The 19,808-nt window shown below is 44.6% G+C and overlaps 1 protein-coding gene across 1 annotated transcript in view; it reads right to left on the bottom strand.

The window, feature by feature from the left end:
- SLIT3 (slit guidance ligand 3) overlaps positions 1-6,410 on the bottom strand; it is a 609,828-nt gene extending 603,418 nt beyond the window's left edge. The window contains exon 1 of the mRNA XM_060008410.1: positions 6,112-6,410. Coding sequence (XP_059864393.1) covers positions 6,112-6,308 — 197 coding nt within the window. The 5' untranslated portion in view covers positions 6,309-6,410. The remainder of the gene's footprint in view (positions 1-6,111) is intronic.
- Positions 6,411-19,808: the final 13,398 nt, after the last annotated feature.

The following is a 19,808-nucleotide window of genomic DNA, read 5'->3' as shown; positions in this document are numbered from 1 at the left end:
AGTCTATATATTCAATACTCACAGCATCCTATGAAGGGGTATTATGATTATTCCCATTTTATAAATGAGGAAACTGAGGTCACCCAGCTAGTTAAATGGTAAATTGAGGATTTTTAATCACACACTCGTGACAATGTTTCCCAGGGAACGGCTGTATCAAACATGGTGCTAGCAACAGACCCACGGAGACCACAGAGAGTGGGAAGGAGAGCATAGCCTTTGGCAGACCCGCACTAGCAAGATACCAACCTAGGTCTCCAAGCAGAGGATTCTTATTATGAGCTCTTCCCACCTGAGTAAGATGGGTTTAAATTGAAGGCTGGAGAATCACGAACAATGCAGAGCCTTGAAAACGCAACACCAGAAACCACAGCCGGGCACCCTCTGATCTACTGTAACCAGAATGAGTGGTGGTTCAGAAAACCTCTCAGGAAAAACCATACCTTGTTATTCTTTTGTTTTTGTTGTTTTGTTTTTCCAGCAGTTCTAAAAAGGGTTAAGACCACCTTACATAATGAGGGTGGAGCATGCTAGTAAATACAGCTGTTTCAAGTAAAAGCAGTAACAGAGGCAGACACGGGAAGTCAGTAAAAGGAGGTATTTAGGGAAAGACGGAAGGAATGAGCATTGAAAAAAAAAAAGTCAGGGCCAAAAATTCCCCATGAAAATCTGACCCCCCAAAATAAATAAATAAAATGCATTCCTTATTTAAATATACCACAAAGCAGCATGCCCATGGAAAAGATATAAACCACTTCAACCGTAATCCCCGTTTTATGGAACAGAGGCCAACCTGGGCTTAGCCGGGGAGGAGAGGGAGGGAACCAGGCACAGGGAGACTGGGCAGAGCCTACGTGCAGGCGAGGAACTTGCCTCGACAGGCACACTTCAAGTGGCCATCTCCAAACTTCCAGCTGGATGGGGCCCGAGATGAAGAAATGGAAGCAACAGCTGTGGTCACTATCATTAAGAGTTCGTGGAGGCCTATGTGCCAGGTACTGTGTTAAGCACTTGCTGTGAATTATTTCATGCAATCGCCCCCCAGAGGACCATTTACTCGTCACCCTTTACAAGTAAGGAAGGGTAGGTGGAAAAGCAACGTACTGGGCCTTGTGCTGAGTGCATCACGTGGACTGCCTCGGGCCACATTCACAGCATTTCCGCAGGGCCAGTGGGATTACCATCCCCCTATTATAGGCATGGAAATATGGTACAAAGGGATTCAACAGACAGCAGCCCAGAGGAGCGGAGTGACCCGCCCCAGGTGCAACAGCAAAGATGTAACAGAGCCAGAATTTAAACCAGAGCTGTCTTATCTCCAGAGCCCAGGCCTGAACCAGAAGGCATGGGGCTCTGCAACCTTCTTGCACGTCCCACTCAGTGCAAAAGATCCCACCGCTCTCGGACCCACTGTTCTCACTTTCCAGGGGAGAAAGCACTCAATGACAACAAACAGAACTGGGGAGAAACAAAACAACAATCGAAGTAGCAAAAATGCCAAAATAAACATGGCTCAGCTCATGGCAAAAGCAAAACTTAATAGTGAACCTACAAACACTTCCATTAATACAAGCAGAGCAGCAATCAAAGACCACAGAGAGTGCAGGAAAATGCTGATGAGCTCCTGATTAGAAAGTCGTATGGTTTAGGTGTTCAGGATTTCCAGCTCTTTTCATGGGCATGTGCACAGTAGGAGTTTTGCAAGGTTGCTAAGCAACGTCTGGCAACCAGACTCCAGAGTGGATCACTCATTATGAGTCCTTGGTAACTCTAGTAAGGCAGTCATTTTAGTTCATGAAAGACAAATTTTAGAAACCCTTAATAACTCATATAATAGGTTACTAATAAGTGGCCCTTAGCCATACATAAAAAATGCAGATCTATAACTGCCCAGCTTTCACTTGTAAGAACTAAAGACTCGTACTTTTGAGATTCATCATTCATTTATTCAACACATACTTGTTGAAAACGTACTATGTGCCAGGCGCTGTTCTATGCTATGGGGAAGAGGCCCCTGACAGTTCACCAGTGAACTACAGACTATACACCAAAAAACCACAGACTATACTAGAATTCTACTTTTAGGAAAATGAGGCCCAGAGAGGTAAAGCAATCTGTTCAGTGTTGCACAGCACACTGGAGGCGGATATGTTCAGCTGCTCACGTCCAGGCCAGTAGGCTCGGCAGGAGAACACTGCTTCCCGGAAAGGCCACGTCCCCATGGTTGGTCAAGAGAGGCCCCATGATCCACCAGCTTGCCCCCGGTCCGCTGAGCTAGCCCCGAGGGCTGGCAGTACCAGGATGCAGGGCTTGGCTGTTGAGCATCTTGGAAAGTCTCCCACTTGACCTCAGGACCTCTGTGGTCAAGTAAGGGAAAGCCTATGACACGGTGTTGGTTTTTATTGGACCCAACCACCGGCGAAGCTTGCCGTCATCTGGAGTGATGGAGAAAATTAAGTTACCACATTCTCACGTTTCAGCCTTTAGCCCGTATTCCTTCGCAAACAGGAAATGTTTATTTAAATACAGCAGTCTCCAGCATGTTCCAGAGCCAAGTGAAAAACCAAAGATGTCCACTCTTGCCCCGCTCCACTGTTCAGGCCACCACCTCGCTGCGGGTGAGAAGTAGGCCTCTGCCTGCCTTTAGGCAGGACGAGGCAAAGGGGCCCTGCGTGACAGTTCATTTTCATCTGTCTCCTCTTTTTCCAGGCCGAGATTGTGGTTGGAGAAGAATTACATCTGTGGGCTCCTTTTGTACTCAGAAGGGTAAACGCAACATCTGTTTACTCTGTGCTCCATGGTAAATGTTTTGTTTCAGGCACCACCATTCACTTCCTCTCCCCTTGTCCTCTCTCTTTGCTCCACGGATAATAAATTACACTGAATTCTCCTCTGCGTTTATTTAGCTTTCTTGTGGGTGTCACCTCCCCATTGAGGGGAAAAAAAAAATGTCGGTAGTTTATAAACAACAGAGAGTTTCTCTGTGTGATGTGCTGACATTATGGAGAATATGCTAGAACACAGACCCCTAGCTCTGATACCAGCTTAATTATGAACAATTTAACAGGCCCCATTCCAGGCCTGAAGCAAAGTCCAAATGGTGACCACATTATCCCATTATCCTCATGGACGTTTGCTTTAATGGCGTGCCATGGGTGGACAAGGCCTCACAAGTCAACACTACCAGAGCAACAAACCCTCCCTCCCCACACACACACACCTCTTCATAAAAGCCTCTTCGGGAGACAGAACAGCAGGAACAGAGAAGGGAGAAAATGTTTCCTCTTTGTTATAAAACACAACATAAACATTTGAGATCAGAAAATGGATCTTAGGAAGGTCCCAAGCATCTGACGGCAGCGCTGACAAAACTTAGCCACATGAAAAAAATGAGCCCTGAGAAGTTTAAGGGCTCACTGAAGGAAAGTTCCTTCTTCCGTCGTTTGCTTACATTCTCTAAGTTGGATCGCTGGTTTTCTTCTGTATATGCCATGATTTTATACACAGTTACTGGAATGCAGTGGACGCTCAAGTCATGTTTGTTGAATGAATGAAGGGGGGAATGAATGAAAAATTCCTCACTAAAGAAATCCGTAGCATAGCTCAGAAATGCCACAGCCCCACAAGAGTTTGCAAAATTGTAATGTTACAGGTGAGTTGACTGAGACAGGGTGTGGGGTGATGAAGGAGTATTGGGACTCTTGGGAGGCCGCACGTAATCCCTGCAGTAACTCTGACCCAGCCTGCTTGTAAAGGCTGCCCCCTCTCCTGGGGAGGGAAGAGACTAGAATGAGAAGCCAGCCGCATCACCCCAACGCACCCCAACCAAAAAGACATCAGTGACCAGAACAAAGGCAGAGGAGACTCAGATATTCCAAAGCACCTCCTACTTCACCAATGCCTGCCGGTGGCCATGGCAGCAGGGGGCCCATGGGAACGCCCAGGACTCTACCGGGTCTCTTCAATTATAGAGCAGATGGGCAGCCCCCAGCTGCCTGGGTCTCCTGGGAGAGGTAGCACGGTGGCATGCTGGCTGCAGTGCTGTGCCTGCAGCTTTTGAAGACCTCCTACATGCTAGAAGGAGAGGGGCCCACTCTCCTTGGTGTCTCAAACATGCAACACGATTCTGAATATCAAAGAGAAGTAGACTCAAGACCCCAAAAGGAGAGCTAATGTCAAGGCAAGTCAAATGTTTGCAGGGTGTATCTGAAGCAGCAGCAACTGCTGCCTATTTTAAGACCCCAGCCCACAGAGAACCCTCCCAGGACCGTCTACTTATAGATCTTGGCCCAAGCTGAACCTTGTTCCAAGGATGTCCAGCAGCGTGGTAGGGGGTATGGACTTAGGAGCCAGACGTGCTCGAGTTCAGACACTCAACTAGCTACTACATGACCTTGAACAAATGACAAAAAGGCTTAACTGTAAAGTGGAATAATAAGCATTACCTTTGTAACTAATGATCATTGTAGAGATTCAGTAAGATAACACATGTAAACAAACTGAGGCACAGAAAGCATTCATTAAACATTAGCTACAGTTATTATTTCACTAACTCATGTGGCTGGCCCTGGTGTTGAGGAGGGAGAGGAATTTAGCTTATAAGTTACAGGTTTCCCAAAATACCACTAAAACAAGATTTTCGCTGGCATGGTAGACTATTATGTCTGAGTTAAGCTGTAGAAACCTGGATTCTGCCCTTTTATTGCCATCCCCTTGCTGTGTGACCTTAGGCAAGTCATTTCACATCTCCGAGCCTCGTTTTCTACACATATTCATGAAGGTTCAGCTCTAACCCTCAAGGATTGTTTGGTTCAACCCCACAGAATAATCACTGCACTTGAAAAAAATGTCTTGAGCCAAAGGAAAGCTCCAGGAAAAAGGCAGTTCTACTGAGTCTCCGCTCAGGGACACATAAAAAGTAAGCGGAAGAGAAGAGGAGTGACAGGAGGTGATTAACAGGAATAACACACTCTAGGACAATACATCTTAGTCTCTGGCCCACTCTCCTCCAGACGAAAGTCAAGAAGGCAGAATCTTGAAAACCCATGCACCTACTCTAAGACATGTGCAGAGGGGGCAGCGGGAGAGCAAGGCATGCAGAAATCTACCAGCTAGAGCAAACCCTCACCCACTTCTGGGCTGTGTTCCCAGTCCAGTTCCAACCCCCTCTACCATTTCTCCCTCCTTCCCCACTCCCCAACTGCAGGCTAGGAAGAGCCCACCCCAGAGTCCAAGTTTTGAAATTGGTCCGAGGATCAAAATGATAAACGTTTCCAAAACGTTGACATATGAAAAGTAAATATTTGGTTGCACAATTGGGGTTAAAACGAGGGTCAATCCACCCCACTCTCCAAGCGCCTCTCCTCTTGCTGCCAAGCCCAGGATCCGAGGCTGAGTGCGGTTTGTAAGATTATAGCGCTGGGTCTCATTTAAAGGGCTGTCAGCATTTCCATTCTCCGGCCCGTTTGGGGAGGCATTTATAACCGAGCCATAAAAAATTCACCGGGGCTGCAACTTGGCATCTCCGAGGCCGCGCTCCAGGCAGGGCGGGTTTTGCAAGCACCCACTCTGAATTGGTTCGGTTCCTCAGAAGTTGGACCTTCAGACACACTCTCAACTTTCCTCGCAAGGGCAGCCAGAGAGCGGCTGGCCCATTCTGATCTCCAAGCCGGTCACAGTTTCTCAGGCTCTCTCTCCTGTCTCCATGCCCTGACGCCCCATCACCCTTCAGCTTTCTCCTTCGCCCCCTCTTTAATGAGCGCGGACCCCTTACCCTCACCCTACGACCTCCCTGTCTGCAGTGTCATCTCTCCTCGCCTCCTGCCAGCATTCTCCTTGGAAGCTGTCAGCTGGCCCTGCGTCTGGCACTCTCACCCCTGGAGAGACACTGCTCTTTGCTCATCACTGGGGTCCTCGAGACCTCTCTCCCCAGACCTGCCCAAAGCCACAGACCCCCAACTCAGAGAGTGAAGGACCCGATGTAGAAGAGGGTGAAGGCAGAGAATGCAACTAGTGCGGCCAAGGAGAAGGAAGGATCTGGCGCCGGGGGGGCCCCTCTGTGGGACCCAGGTGGGTGGCCCGGGTGAGGCAGGGCGGGGCGGGGGTACTCACAGGCGCTCGGCGTTGCGGGGGATGCCCCGGGGAACCGCCCGGAGGCCCAGCCCGTGGCAGTCCACGCTGGCGGCGGAGCAGGTACACTTGGTGGGGCAGGCGGCAGCGGGGGGGCCGCTCAGAACACTCGCCAGCGCGAAGGCCAGCACCAGGCGGGCGCGCACCGCGGCGCCTTCCTCCGTCCGCCCGGGGGCCATAGTGTGCAGGGGTCCGCGCCCGGAGGAGGTTGCCTCGGCGGGGCAAGACGCGTGGAGCCCACGGAGGTGCGCTGGGAGCGCGGGCGGCCTGGGGAGCGAGCGGCTGAGTTGGCGCGGAGGAGGAGCGAGCTCGGCGCTCAGGCGCACGGGGCGCGGGCGGAGCGGGGCGCGCCGGGCGGCGGCGGCGGCAGCAGCAGCTCCATCGGCGGGGCCGGCGCTGCCCCGCTGCGCATTGCTCGGAGTGCCCAGGTGCCGAGCGCCCCCTGGCCCCGCTGGCCCGCGGCCCGGGGCGCGGGCCGGGTTGGGGACCTGGGGCGAGCGCAGTGAGGCACGGGCGCCCCGGGAGGTTCGGCTTGGGGCTGGGCTCGGGAGCGCGGCGGCGGTGGCGGCGGCTGAGGCACGGGGCGACCGGGTGAGCTGGCCGGCGCTCGCTCTCTCCATTCACTGAGCCGGGCAGACACCGGAGACGTGGGGCCCACCCCTCCCGCCCCCCAAAAACGCCAGCTCCGCCTCCCATTGGCTGCGCCGCGCGTCATGTCGACTAAGTTGGGAACTTTGCTGGAGCAACCGAGAGCTCGAAGGGAGGAGGCAACGGAGGAGGGAGCTCGGCCAGCAGGGCCCCAGAATTGAGGCTTACTCACTCTGAGGAGCCAAGGACTGATCAGTCTGGTGTCCCTGAGCTGCGCATGCTACTCAATATTCTTTCCTTCTGTCCCAACACCGTCCCGCAAGGGGGCATTTGAGTACCCCGACCTTATAGATAAAAACTCAAAGTTCGGAGAAGTGAAGTGACTTGCCTGGTCACAGCCACGAGGGACCCCAAGCCGCGGCCCTCTCATTCACCCATGTTTCACTTCACAGCCCATCGAAGCCCATCAAGCTACCTCATCTACAGAGATCCTACCTCATCTTGGCCAAGATCCACTTCTTCCCGAAGGACCTACTCTATTGACATTACTGCACTCCGCGGTCACAAATGTCACAGAAAGTGGTCATCTGAGTGGTTCAGGTCGCTGCTGGTAAACCCTACCCGTAGGTCTGTCCTTCTTTGCCCAACCCCAATGCCTGCTGTGCTGTAAAAGTAGGGATGGCAGGGCCTTGGACCCCTGGATTGACAATGCTGTGTTCCTAGTCCGTGAGCTTCTGCCTCCTGACCAGGTGACTCTGGGTCAATCGTGTCACCACTGGGCTTTGATTTCCTCAAAACAAGGAGGCCACAGCCCTGTCTGGGCCCACCTCACTGGGCTGTTCGGAGCATCAAAGAAGAGAAAGTGTTTTTTTCAAAAGAGTCATTTGCATGCAAGGCATCCCTTCTGCCCCCCCCCCCCACCATGCCTTCCTCTTCCAGTGGCCGCTCAAAATTGGCCAGGTCTGAGCTTTTCCAGATGCTGTGGGGAGGGGCGTGTGTTAGAGGCTCCATAAATACTTGTAGGAATGATTCTGTTTGTTTGTTTGGAGGGAGAGGGCAGGAACTGGAGGAAGTATTGCCCAGACTTCCTTGAGGTCTGCTCACACTGGAAAAATCTGAATGAGCCCTGTACACACACACACACACACCATCACATATACCCACTTGTACACAAACATGCTTACACACTCACTCTTAGACACATTCACACTCGATCACATATAACACATGTGCACATGCACGCTCACACACACACTCACATACCCCGTGTCGTTGACAACAACTCCGCTCCTGAGAGTTCTTCCCTTTTCTTTCACATAAATGCTATTCTGATTCCTTCTACTTCATTTTCCTTCAAAGGAACTTTGAACTGCTTGGACCACATTCTGTGAATATATAGTAGAGGTGCAGATTTTATTTTATTGTACTTAGCAGATTTTCAAAGTTTCAGCTGCAGGCTCCCAACTGTACGTACACACACGCACACGCACACACTTCAGCCCCTCCATTATTCATAAACACATTAGGTGCAATTTACTGCTGTTATTCTTGGGAGCAGCTTTCAGTACAGATGCTGTTGTCATCGCCCTCTGGTGGTCATAGAGGGTCTAGGGGTGACTTCAGCATTTAAGAACTCTAAACATCCTTGCCTCTGAAGCTTTCCTCCAAACCTTGAACCAATTTAGTACCAGGACTGAGGCAGATGAGAGAACTGGGCAAAGGCCCAAGGGCACACAAGCGTCTCAGACTGTCTGGGGCAGAAAAGCGTAGGGTTTTCTTTGTTTTCCCAAATGCACACTAGAGCATGTTTTGCAATCCCTTCAGGCTGGGCCTGGGTCTGGGCTGTAAGCACAGTGTATGTGTGTGTATGTGTGTGTGTGTTGGGGTGATGTGGGTTATTTTCCATTTAAGCTGCTGGGAGGGGGATTCATGAACCTGACTAGATCTTTAAGTGACTTCACAGGCATTCAAGTTTGCTTTTCCCTGGGAGAGCCACCTTAGAACAGAACCCAGAGTCAATTAACCCAAGGAAGGAGCAAATGGAAGAAACAGGAGGTGCACAGGACACTGGAAGCCCAGAATCATGGCGTATTTGGGCTGGAACAACCTTAGACATCACCTAATCCAGCATCTCTACAAGTGTCTTCTGATGATGACTAGTTCCACATGTTTCTTCATGGGGGGGAAAAGCTTCCTTGTGCAAAAATAGAGTAAGAAATGCTGTTCGCGTTCACCTCTCCTGGTGACTGCATCACAGATAAGTGTATTTAAGAGTCCTAAAATAAAGAAAGTGGCTTAAAGTTTGTTTAATTCAGTTTCCCAGTATCGCGGGCCCTTTTACGTGTAAACTTAATACTCTTTTGGAATTTTTGGAGAACCCCCAATAAAATTCAACGCTTGTATTTAATAACATGGAAACTAAGTCTCGGAGAGGGGAGGGCACTGGGGCAAAGTCACCCAGCTGACCAATGAGAGAGCCAGAGCCAGAACCCAGGGCTCCCCATGCCTAGAATGGAGCTCCATCCACTGCCCGCCCTTCACTGATTCCAAGGAATCTGCAGAATGTGTCAGCCTCCCCATGGAAGAATTACTCTCCCTAGAGAAGTCTAAGTCCTTATGAGGTCAGGCTATTGGGTAGGACTTTTTATGTCTAAGTTCCAGAGATGGCTTTTATACTCTGTGGTATGAGTTTCAGAGTTCTACACAAGTCTCCTGGGACTTTTGGATTTTTTTCCAAATTAAAGAAAAATGTTCCCTTTACTTTTCCATAGACGTCTCAGAAGCAAACTACCCACCCATTCCCCCAGGAAAAGCCACCTCAGACTTTACCTGTTTTTTGTCTCTCGGTGTAAGGCACCACCATTCACATGGCCGCTGTAATCGCTTGAGGTTTTCTGGTTGCAGCAATAACTAACTAATTGAAGTAAAAAATATATATATGACTTTTTAAGCAGGCTTTTGGGTGGCATAAAAATTTAAGGGAAAAAATGAAGAGGGAGGTTTCAAGAAAGACAAGAACCAAGGCAGGAACCAGGTGCCAAGCCTAAGACTTCCAGGTACCTAGGAGGAAAAGACTGCTTGGCCTGCTTACATCACGTGATCACCCTCTTGGCCAGAAAAGACAAGAACCCATGGGTGATGGTTCTTTGCAAACTACACTCAGCAGGGCAGGCAGGAGTGGTGCTCTCAGAGGAAAATCGGGGAGCTATTAGCTAAGAAAAGTAAGGGGAGGCAACACAGCACCGAAGCATCTTCCCTCTGCCTCATACCACAGCCATTCAGTTCCTGAGTCCTGTTAATTCTTCCCCATGATTATCTTCTGAATATGTCCCCTCTTCATCTTTGGTCCTCCTGCCACCGTTCAGATCCTGTTTTCATACCTGGCCGTTGTTCACATTGGTCCCCACATTAATTCTCTAACTTTGTTTTGCTCCAACAATCCATCTTTTGCTCTGACGATCAAGGGACCTTTCTAAAATGCAGATCTGACAGTGCAATCTTGAACCTTGAAATAGATTTCTGTCATTGCCACCTCATCTCCCACCACTCTCCCCACACCCACTCAACATCCCTCCTGTAACATCCTTTCCTATTCTTTCCTATCTGGCTCCCCCAGAGTCAGTTTAGCTGTCAATTTCTCTAGGAAACCTTGCTGGGCCACACTATTAGATTCTCTAGGGCAGTCACCATATATAATCCATTTGTTACAACATTTTATTATAAAATTTTTCAAACATTCAGAGACATCTAATCCATTTTTGCATGCTTGATGCCTAGAGGTACAAATAAATCTTTGACATTTGATGAATGAATAAATGAACAAATCCATGAATGAATGATCTTCCCAATCAGCTAGCATATGTGATAGTCTTTTGTTGTAGTTTTACTTACTTTGATCAACATTGCTTGATCTTTGGGGGAGAAAGAGGTTACATTCTTTCAGAATTTCTGGGAGGGTTTTTTGCTAACTATATACACTCTCTCTTTATGATATCTTTTCTCCTACCCTACTGAAACTTAGCATTTATGCTGGTCATTCTCTAATGGATTGCCCAGATCACTCTCTGCCCACTGTCACCCGGTTCTATTCCCAAGGAGGCTGACCTTAATGGACTGTATCACCTGCACTTCCTTGGGTCTGGTCATGTGGGGAACTAGCAGGATATCTGAGAGCTGGAGGAGGGAGGCCAGGGCTTCCTCCACAAGGGCTTCAGTCTGGCAGTGGCTGCCTTCCTTGACTGAAGGTCATAATTCATGTCCTCTAGACCTCCTAGTCCCATCCCCTTGCCTCTTTGGGGGTAGGAGTAAGAACAGCTTCCTGTTATGGTAAACCTGGCAGTCCCCATCCCTTGTTGATTCCTTAACCTTTGCCTCATCTTTCTAAATAGTCCCCTTATTAAACTTTCTGCAGTTACTCCTTCGAGTTGTGTCATCCATTTCCAACCAGGGACCCTGAAACTAACACACTACTCACTGAGCCAGTAAAGCAGATCTCTGAGGAGTAGTTGAAAAGGGAGGGGAGGGAGAGACGATGAAAACTCCAATTTGAGATTAAGGCTGTGATCCCTATTAAATGCTCCTGGGAGAGAGAACAATGCATGTATGTGAATTTTAGGTCCTTTCTGGAGAACAGGTTTAAGGGAAAGGTACCATCAATCAGACCATGTTTTTCAATGCAAAGTCTTCTTTCTCTCTCCTCTGAGAAAGAAAGAACAATAAAGGTTTACTGACAGTTAATCTATTGAGCCTCCCCAAGGAGCAGGATCCACTCTGACTAGATAAAGATTTGATGAATGAAGATCTAATTTAAAAATAATCTATTTTGGGGGCTTCCCTGGTGGCGCAGTGGTTGAGAGTCCGCCTGCCGATGCAGGAGACACGGGTTCGTGTCCCGGTCCGGGAAGATCCCACATGCCGCGGAGCAGCTAGGCCCGTGAGCCATGGCCGCTGAGCCTGCACGTCCGGAGCCGGTGCTCCGCAACGGGAGAGGCCACGGCAGTGAGAGGCCCGCATACCGCAAAAAAAAAAAATCTATCTTGGAGAAGATGAAGAAACAGAATCTTCCAAAATCCAGGTACACCTGTAGTGGACAACTGTCACTCTTTACTCCAACCATTGTGATTGTGGTTCAGAACTTTCTTGTTCTCATATAATCTTATTCCCCTCAAGACTGATTTTTTTAGGGGTTCAGCACATGACTTAAATGAGCAAATCAGAGTCTTCCCTAGGATTTTTCTAACTGGAACTGGAGAAAGAGATCCAGTCCCTCTGTGATTATAAAGCTGGAACATGTGAGGAACATGAGTGAGTGGTCATATTTTCAGCTGTGTGGCTCCAGCCGCTACAATGGAATAGATTTGAACCATTTTCCCGAAGTGTAAGAGTGGCATCTAGCTTAACTGAAGCAATCAAACAACCACTTATTGGGACTTTCATATATGCCCAGGAGAAAACACAGCCCACAGCTGCCAACAATCCAATTAGGAAGACAAAATTAGGATACATGAAAGAAGAGAAAAGACATGGCATATAATTAAATGCTAATTGACGTGGGTCATATAGTAATTGCTATGAAAATTCTACAGTGAAAGAAATCACTTCAAGCTGAATTAGAAGGGCTGAGGAATACCATTTGGCTTTTGAAGGATGCATAGATTTGATGAAATCAATGGGAGGGAAAAGGGTCTTTGCATTGAGGGAAGCAAAGGCAAGGAGGCAGGAATAGAATGAATGGTGTATGGGTTTAGGGAGAGGGCTTTGCGAATGTGGTATATGAGAGTTTGGGGGCAGATTTCTACTGATCTGAGAGCGAATTTGAGAGAAAGAGCTTTGATGCCTGATTTGCCCTTGGAGGTGGCTTGATCACCTTGCCATGGAAGTTGGAGGGCTCTGTGTAGAGACAATGACTCTGACCTTGAGAGATGATACAGTTTGAAATCCCCAGAAGGGAACCATGAATGTACCACCAGATCAACTTTGCCCTGGTCTGAGAGGAGGCCAGATGATCTGGGGCGCTTTTGTTTCCCTAAACTGGTCCATCTAGATGGCGACGTAGCCAGATGTGGGGTCAGCCAGAGTGATGACCTGAGAAGCCTGGCAGACAGGTGAATGCAATCACGTGCCTCTCCAAACTACACAATGAAGATTTGTCTCATATTTGAGCAAAACAAGAACTGTCACTGGGGAAATGGCTCTCTAATTTGAGGAGTATTAATCACCTAATTAACCAGAACACCTGCTTATAAAACTTCTCCCACCCAGGGAACCAAATTAAGCAAAGCACGAGGATGTGCCACACAGACTTGGTGGTGGTATCTGCATCTTTGGCTGGCCTTCTCGGGCACTGGGGCTCACAAAACTCTCCAGCCAGCTGTTGGTTTTGACAGAAACTTTTAGAATATCAGCCTCGTTTAGCAAGCAGTAATTAGTGCAAACTCAGAGAAACCCCTCTCGCAATTTCCCTGGAATTACGGGTGTCCCTGATGTGCTGGGTACTATTCTGAGTATTTTGCATACATTAACTCTATAATCCTCATGGTAACCAGTTGAAGTCCCCTGTTGTAGTAGAGGCTGGCTCCATGCTCACAGATCCAGTTTCTTTTCCTGGGCACACAGGAAAACTTCATTTCCCAGCTTCCTTTGCAGTTACATGGGGGCCATGTGCCTCATTCTGACCAACAGAGTGTGTGCAGAAGTGACGCATACCACTTCCAGACTTGGTCTTTGAAATCTCTTACATAACCAGGCAAGACTTCCCTCTTTGAATGTTGGCTGGATAGAGGGGATCCAGTGAAGGATCCCGAAGTGTCATTGAGAGAGTAGTAGAGCTACAAAAAGACACTGGAATGCCTGAATTATCACCTAGAAGGCAGTGGTCAAACAGTCTAGTCTGTAACATGAGAAAAACCTAAGCCCCCCCTGAGATTTTGGGGTTGTTTATTATATCCATTAGCATTAATTACCCAGGCTGATACATCAGTGCAATCTTGGCAATTATGTTTGTGCAATCACACAGGACCACTCTTAGGGAAAGCTACTACCTGTGTGTTATGATTTCAGAGACAACAGGGAATTCCTCCCATCCTAAAATAATACTTTCTCCTATTGGTTCATTGATGAAATGCTTTTTAATAGTAACCTTCATTATCTGCTCTTTATTTCTTATTCACTTAACATATCTTTACGGAGTTCTTTCTAGGTACAGGTAATATTATACATGTTAGAGTGAAGACAAAGTAAACATGATCGCCACTCTCATAAAGTCTTGTATGGGCAACAGATGCAAAACAATCCATTAAACAAGGAAATAGATAATTACAAATTACAAGGTGTTGGGAAGGGAATTAATAGGGTGATATGATAAAGACCAATTGAGGCTAACAAAGTTTCCAAAAAGTGGTTAGGGAAGGAGACTCAAAAGAAAAGAAGAATCAAGCTATGATATAATAAAGTATGGAGTGGGGTAGATCATATTCCAAGAGACAAAACAGCACGTGTAAAGGCCCTACAATATGGCTTGACCAGTTAAAGGAACGTAAAGAAGGGCACTATGGCTAGATCTTAGAGCATGAGGGAGACCTGTTCTGGGAAGGTCAGAATTATTTCTCCCTCACCATTGCATTGACCCCCGTCTGTGCAAAGCACAGCAATGAGTGGTATTACCCCTATCATTTGTAAATGATATGAAGAGAAGCCGAAACTTTTGGCTTGACATAGAATCTATTGCAGTTCCAGAGGTATTTGTATATAGGGGGCTGATAAAAGGCAAACTAGTTAAGGGAATTGTATTAAAGCTATCTTGTATAGGCAGCATGATATTTTCCTACAGCTTTCAAGTTTTTTGATGCAGCTGGTAGGTGGGAGGAGACTTGATAAGGACCATCAGAGTAGGAGATTAAAGCCCTTCTAACCTACCCTTGGTACCACCACCTCACAGAGTGAATATTCAGTCCCGGGGAGGGCATGTAAAATATTTTATTGTACAAATTTCTATTTTCCCAAGTTTAGCTAATGGCATCACCATCTCCTCAGATGGCCAGGCCAAAAAGCTAAATGCCATCTGTAACTCCTCCCTTTTCTACCTCTTAACCCACTCCATCCATCAGCTCACCAAGACCTCTTGATTTCTCAACTTAAAACCTTGTGAGATCCTACCCACCAATGCTCCATCTCCTTGGCTTTGTTCAGCCTCGATAGCTTCTTACCCAGGCCCTTTAATCGGCTTTCCTGTTCAACTCCTCCAGCCACATTCCAGAGCTTAGAAGCATTTCCCTTATTTACAGAATAAAGTCTAAAATGTATACATGGTAAAGAAGGGTCTTTATCAGCTAACGTTTTGCTTCATTTCTTCATGAAACTCTTGCTTCATTTCTTCACAAATCCCCATTTCCACCTTAGGCTGAGCCATGGAGAATTAATGTTTCCTGAATGTGTTGAGGTGTTTGCCATCTGTCACAGCATCCCATGCTCTTCCCTCTTTCTGCAATGCCCTTGCCCACCTCCTCCCTCTGGGGAAATTTTCCTAGTCCTTCACCATGCAGCTCAAGTATCACCACCTCTGTGAAACATTTCATACTTCCTTTTTAAACACCTCACTATATTAGAGATTTCTTCATTTGACCTGTGGCTGTAGAAATCTATTATTGCACACCTTACACCAATGTAAGTATCTCTTTATACTTCTCCATTCTTCCCCAACTAGATTGTGAGTCCCTTGAGAGATGGCATGTGATTGTCTAAACTCCTTGAGAGAGCTTTCTATCTTCATTGTGTCGGAATCCTCTTTTGCCATTCTTTCTTCAATCCACCCCTTTCAGAATTTCTTCCCAACGTTCTACTGAAACTGACCTCCCCATTCTTCTGGTTACTTAAGCCAAAATTCATCCTTCACTTCTGTCTTCCTTTTATATTCAACATCCAAACAATCAGCAAATCCTGTTTATTTTTCCTTCAAGTCCAGACAGCCTAAAGATAATTTCCAGGCTGAAGCACAGCATTCTAAGTTGAAGAGACAGAGATTGGAGAGGCCAATGAGTCTAGAGTTGTGAGACTGCATACCTGAGAAGTGGGAGCTGAACAAAAGAGAGTTCCAGATTCTAAAACCTACAGAGAGGTTCCTCTGAGTCTCTGACTGAGTGTTTGTGAAAGAAAACTACATGAGGCTGGGGAAAGAACCACCAGAGAGCAGTAGAATGACCCTAATTTCCAGAGTTCACACAGGACTGGAAATTAAGGGTTTCCACCAGCCACAGTGAAAGTCCCTCATAGTACATAGGCCATTGGGAAGAAACCTCAGAAGAGTATTGCCTTTGTAGTAGAGCCAAAGACACTACAAAGTGGGTGTACCTAAGAAAAGCTTAAAAACAAATCTCAAAAGGATTCAACTGATGCCATATAACTTAATTGTGAGATAGAACAAAGTTCCATACTCTTAAAGAAACATATACAACATGAGCACCCAACAATGTAAATTTCATAAAGACCGCCATCAAATAAAAAGTCACCAGGAACACAAAGAAGCCTGAAAATATGATTTATAAAAGAGAAAAAAATAAAATCAATAGAAACAGACCCGGAAATGGTAGAGGTGATATAATTAACAGACAATGATGTTAAAATAGCCCTTATAAACATACTTGGTGTATTTAGGAGGTAGGGAAAAATAGAAGATATAGAAAGAATCAAATAGAACTTGTAGAGCTGTAAAATACAATATCTAAAATGAAAATGCACTGGAAGGGATTAACAGCAGGTAAGATCCAGCAAAAGGTCTTGCATCTAGGGTTGTTTTAAGTCTTACAACTTTATAATTAAAAGACAAACAGCCAAATTAAAACTAAGCAAAAGACCTTAAGACACATTTCATCAAAATGTAGAAAGAGATACAAATAACAAGTAGACACATCGAAAGATGCTAAACATCATTAGTCATAAAGAAATGCAAATTAAAATCACAAGCTACCACTATACAGCCGCTAGAATGGCCAATATCAAAAGGAGTGAAATTACTAAGCATTGATGAGGATATGGAGGAACTGGGATCCCAATTCATTGATAGTAGGAGTAAAAATGCTACAACTGCTTTGGAAAACAGTTTGGCAGTTTCTTAAACATTAAACATATACTTATCATATGACCGAGTAATTTTACTCCTAAATGCCTACCAAAGAAAAAGGAAAACATGTGTCTACAGAAAAACCTGTATAGCAGCATTATCCATAACCACCCAAAATTGAAACCATCTATATGTCTATCAACTGATGATTGGATAAAAAACTAAAAATAATATATCCATACAATGGAATCCTACTCATCAATTAAAATAAATTCAAACAATCTCCTGATATATGCAATGATGTATACAAAACTCAAAAACATGTTAAGTGTAGGCAGCAAGACACAAAGACAAGACTACACATTGTATGATTCCATTTACATTAAATATAAGGAAAACAAAAACCATAGATACAGAAAGCAGACCAGTGGTTTCCTGAGGCTGGGGGTGGGGTGGGATGGGCAGTGGGAATTGATGGCTAACAGGGAATTTTTGAGGTGATGGAAGTGTTCTAAGGCTGGATTGTGGTAATAGGTACACGACTGTAAATTTATTGAAACTCTTCAAACTGGATTTAAAATGCGTGATTTTTATTGTATGTAAATTATGCCTCAATAAAGCAGCTAAAAATGAAAATTGCTTAAAGTAAAATAATAACAATGTACCAAGGGGTTTATAACATATGTAGAAATAAAGTATATGAAAATAATAGCACAAAGGACAGGAGGAAGATAATAAAAGTATACTGTTCAAAGGTTATAGGTAGAGTGGTATCTTATTATTTGAAGATAGACTAAGATACATTAAAAATACATGTTTTAAACCCTAGGGAAACCATCAAGAAGTAAAACAAAAACATAGAGCTAAAAGCCAATAGGGGAAATAAAATGAAATCATAAAAAATAATTCCCACTGCATCTAAAATAAGGTAAGAAAATAGGAAAAAAGCAAAGAAAGAATAGATTGGACAAATAGAGAACAAATAGCAAGTTGGTAGATTTAATCCCATATAGCAGTAATTACATTACATATAAATGGTCTAAACAATCCAATTAAAGCCAGAGATTTGTCAGATTGGATTAAAAAATGTAAGACCCAACTGGACGCTGTCTATAGGAAATCCACTTTAAATACAAAGAGGTTAAAATTAAAAGAATTGAAAAGAATACAGCATGAATATACTGGTCAAAGAAAGTTAGAGTGACTATATTAATATCAGATAAAGTAGATTTTAATCTAATCATTATTTCCCTGGATACAGAGGCAAAGTTTTATCTTGAAAAATGGGTCAATTCATCAAAGGACATAACAATCCTAAATGTGGATGCACCTAACAACAGAGTTTCAAAATACATAAAAATGGAAACTAGTTGAACTAAAAGAAGAAATAGACCAATCCATAACTATAGTTGTAAGTATTAACACTCCTATCACAGTTGTGCTAAAACAAGCAGACTCCTATCTAAGAAATCACTTAAGGATATGTGTATTAGAGTCTTGAAAAACACTAGCAACCAAATAAGCTTAATTGACGTTTAGAGAATTCTCCACACAACAATAGCAGAATATTATTTTCAACTTGGAACATTCACCAAGATAAATCACAGTCTGGACCATAAAGCAAGGTTCAATAATTTTAAAAGGATTCAAATGATATAAAAATATTCTTGATCACAATAGAATTAAACTAAATATCAAAGACAGAAGGATATGTGAAAAATCAAAAAATTTGAGAACTAAACATCACTCTTCTAAGTAAATCATGTCAAAGAAGAAATCACAAGAGAAATTAGAAAATATTTTAACTGAATGAAAATGAAAACAAAACATATAAACAGGGCTTCCCTGGTGGCGCAGTGGTTGAGAGTCCGCCTGCCGAGGCAGAGGACACGGGTTCGTGCCCCGGTCCGGGAAGATCCCACATGCCGCAGAGCGGCTGGGCCTGTAAGCCATGGCCGCTGGGCCTGCGCGTCCGGAGCCTGTGCTCCTCCTCTCACAACAGTGAGAGGCCCGCGTACCGCAAAAAAAAAAAAAAAAAAAAAAAAAAAAAATATATATATATATATATATATATATAAACATTTATGAAATGAAGCTAAAGCAGTGCTCAGAGGGGATATTTTGGCATTAAACACACATATTAGAAGAGAAGGAGGGTTGAAAACAATAACCTAAGCTTCCACCTTAATAAATTAGATAAAAAAGAGCATTTCAAATCCAAAGTAAACAGAAGGAAGGAAATACTGAAGAATAGAAATCACTAAAACTGAAACAAGAATGCAATAGAGACAAGCAATGAAATCAATATTGCTTCTTTGAAAAGATAAATAAATTTTTAAAAATTCTAGCCAGAATAATAATGAAAGAAAGAGAGAAGACATAAATGATCAATATTCGGAAGTAAATAGGGAACACCCTGTTTAATTTACCCCTATAAAGCCAGCTATCATGAAAAGTATAATAAAAGAATATTATGGGAAACTTTATGCCAAACTTTTGATAACTTAGATGGAATGGACAAATTCCTTGGAAGACAAAAACTACAAAAGCTCACTCAAGAAGAAATAAATAACCTAACTAACCCTACATCTATTAAAAAATTAAATTCACAGTTTAAAAACTTTCCCACAAAAAGAATCCAGTTTAGATGATTTCACTGGCAAGTATGACCAATTCTACACAAACTCTTCCAGAAAACAGAAAAGGCGAGAACACTTTCCAACCATTAATGAGATCAGAATTACCCCGGTACCAAAGCCAAAGACATTATAAAAAAAATAAAAATTATATACCAATTTCCCTCATAAAAATTAACTCAAAAAGCTTTAACAAAATATTAGAAAATGAAATTCCATAATAAACAGAAAGGATAATACATCATGACCAAGAGGAGTCTATCCCAAATATGGAAAGTTAGTTCAACACTTGAAGATTAAGTGATGTCATTTACTAAAGTAACAGTAAAAAAGAAAAAGCAAATGATCATCTGACAGATGCAGAAAAAGCATTGGACAAAATTTCACGTCTATTCATGATA

Source organism: Delphinus delphis, chromosome 3, assembly GCF_949987515.2.
Source record: "Delphinus delphis chromosome 3, mDelDel1.2, whole genome shotgun sequence".
NCBI lineage: Eukaryota > Metazoa > Chordata > Mammalia > Artiodactyla > Delphinidae > Delphinus > Delphinus delphis.
The sequence above is the reverse complement of the archived record's forward strand: the minus strand, read 5'-3'. Positions and strand labels throughout refer to the sequence as shown.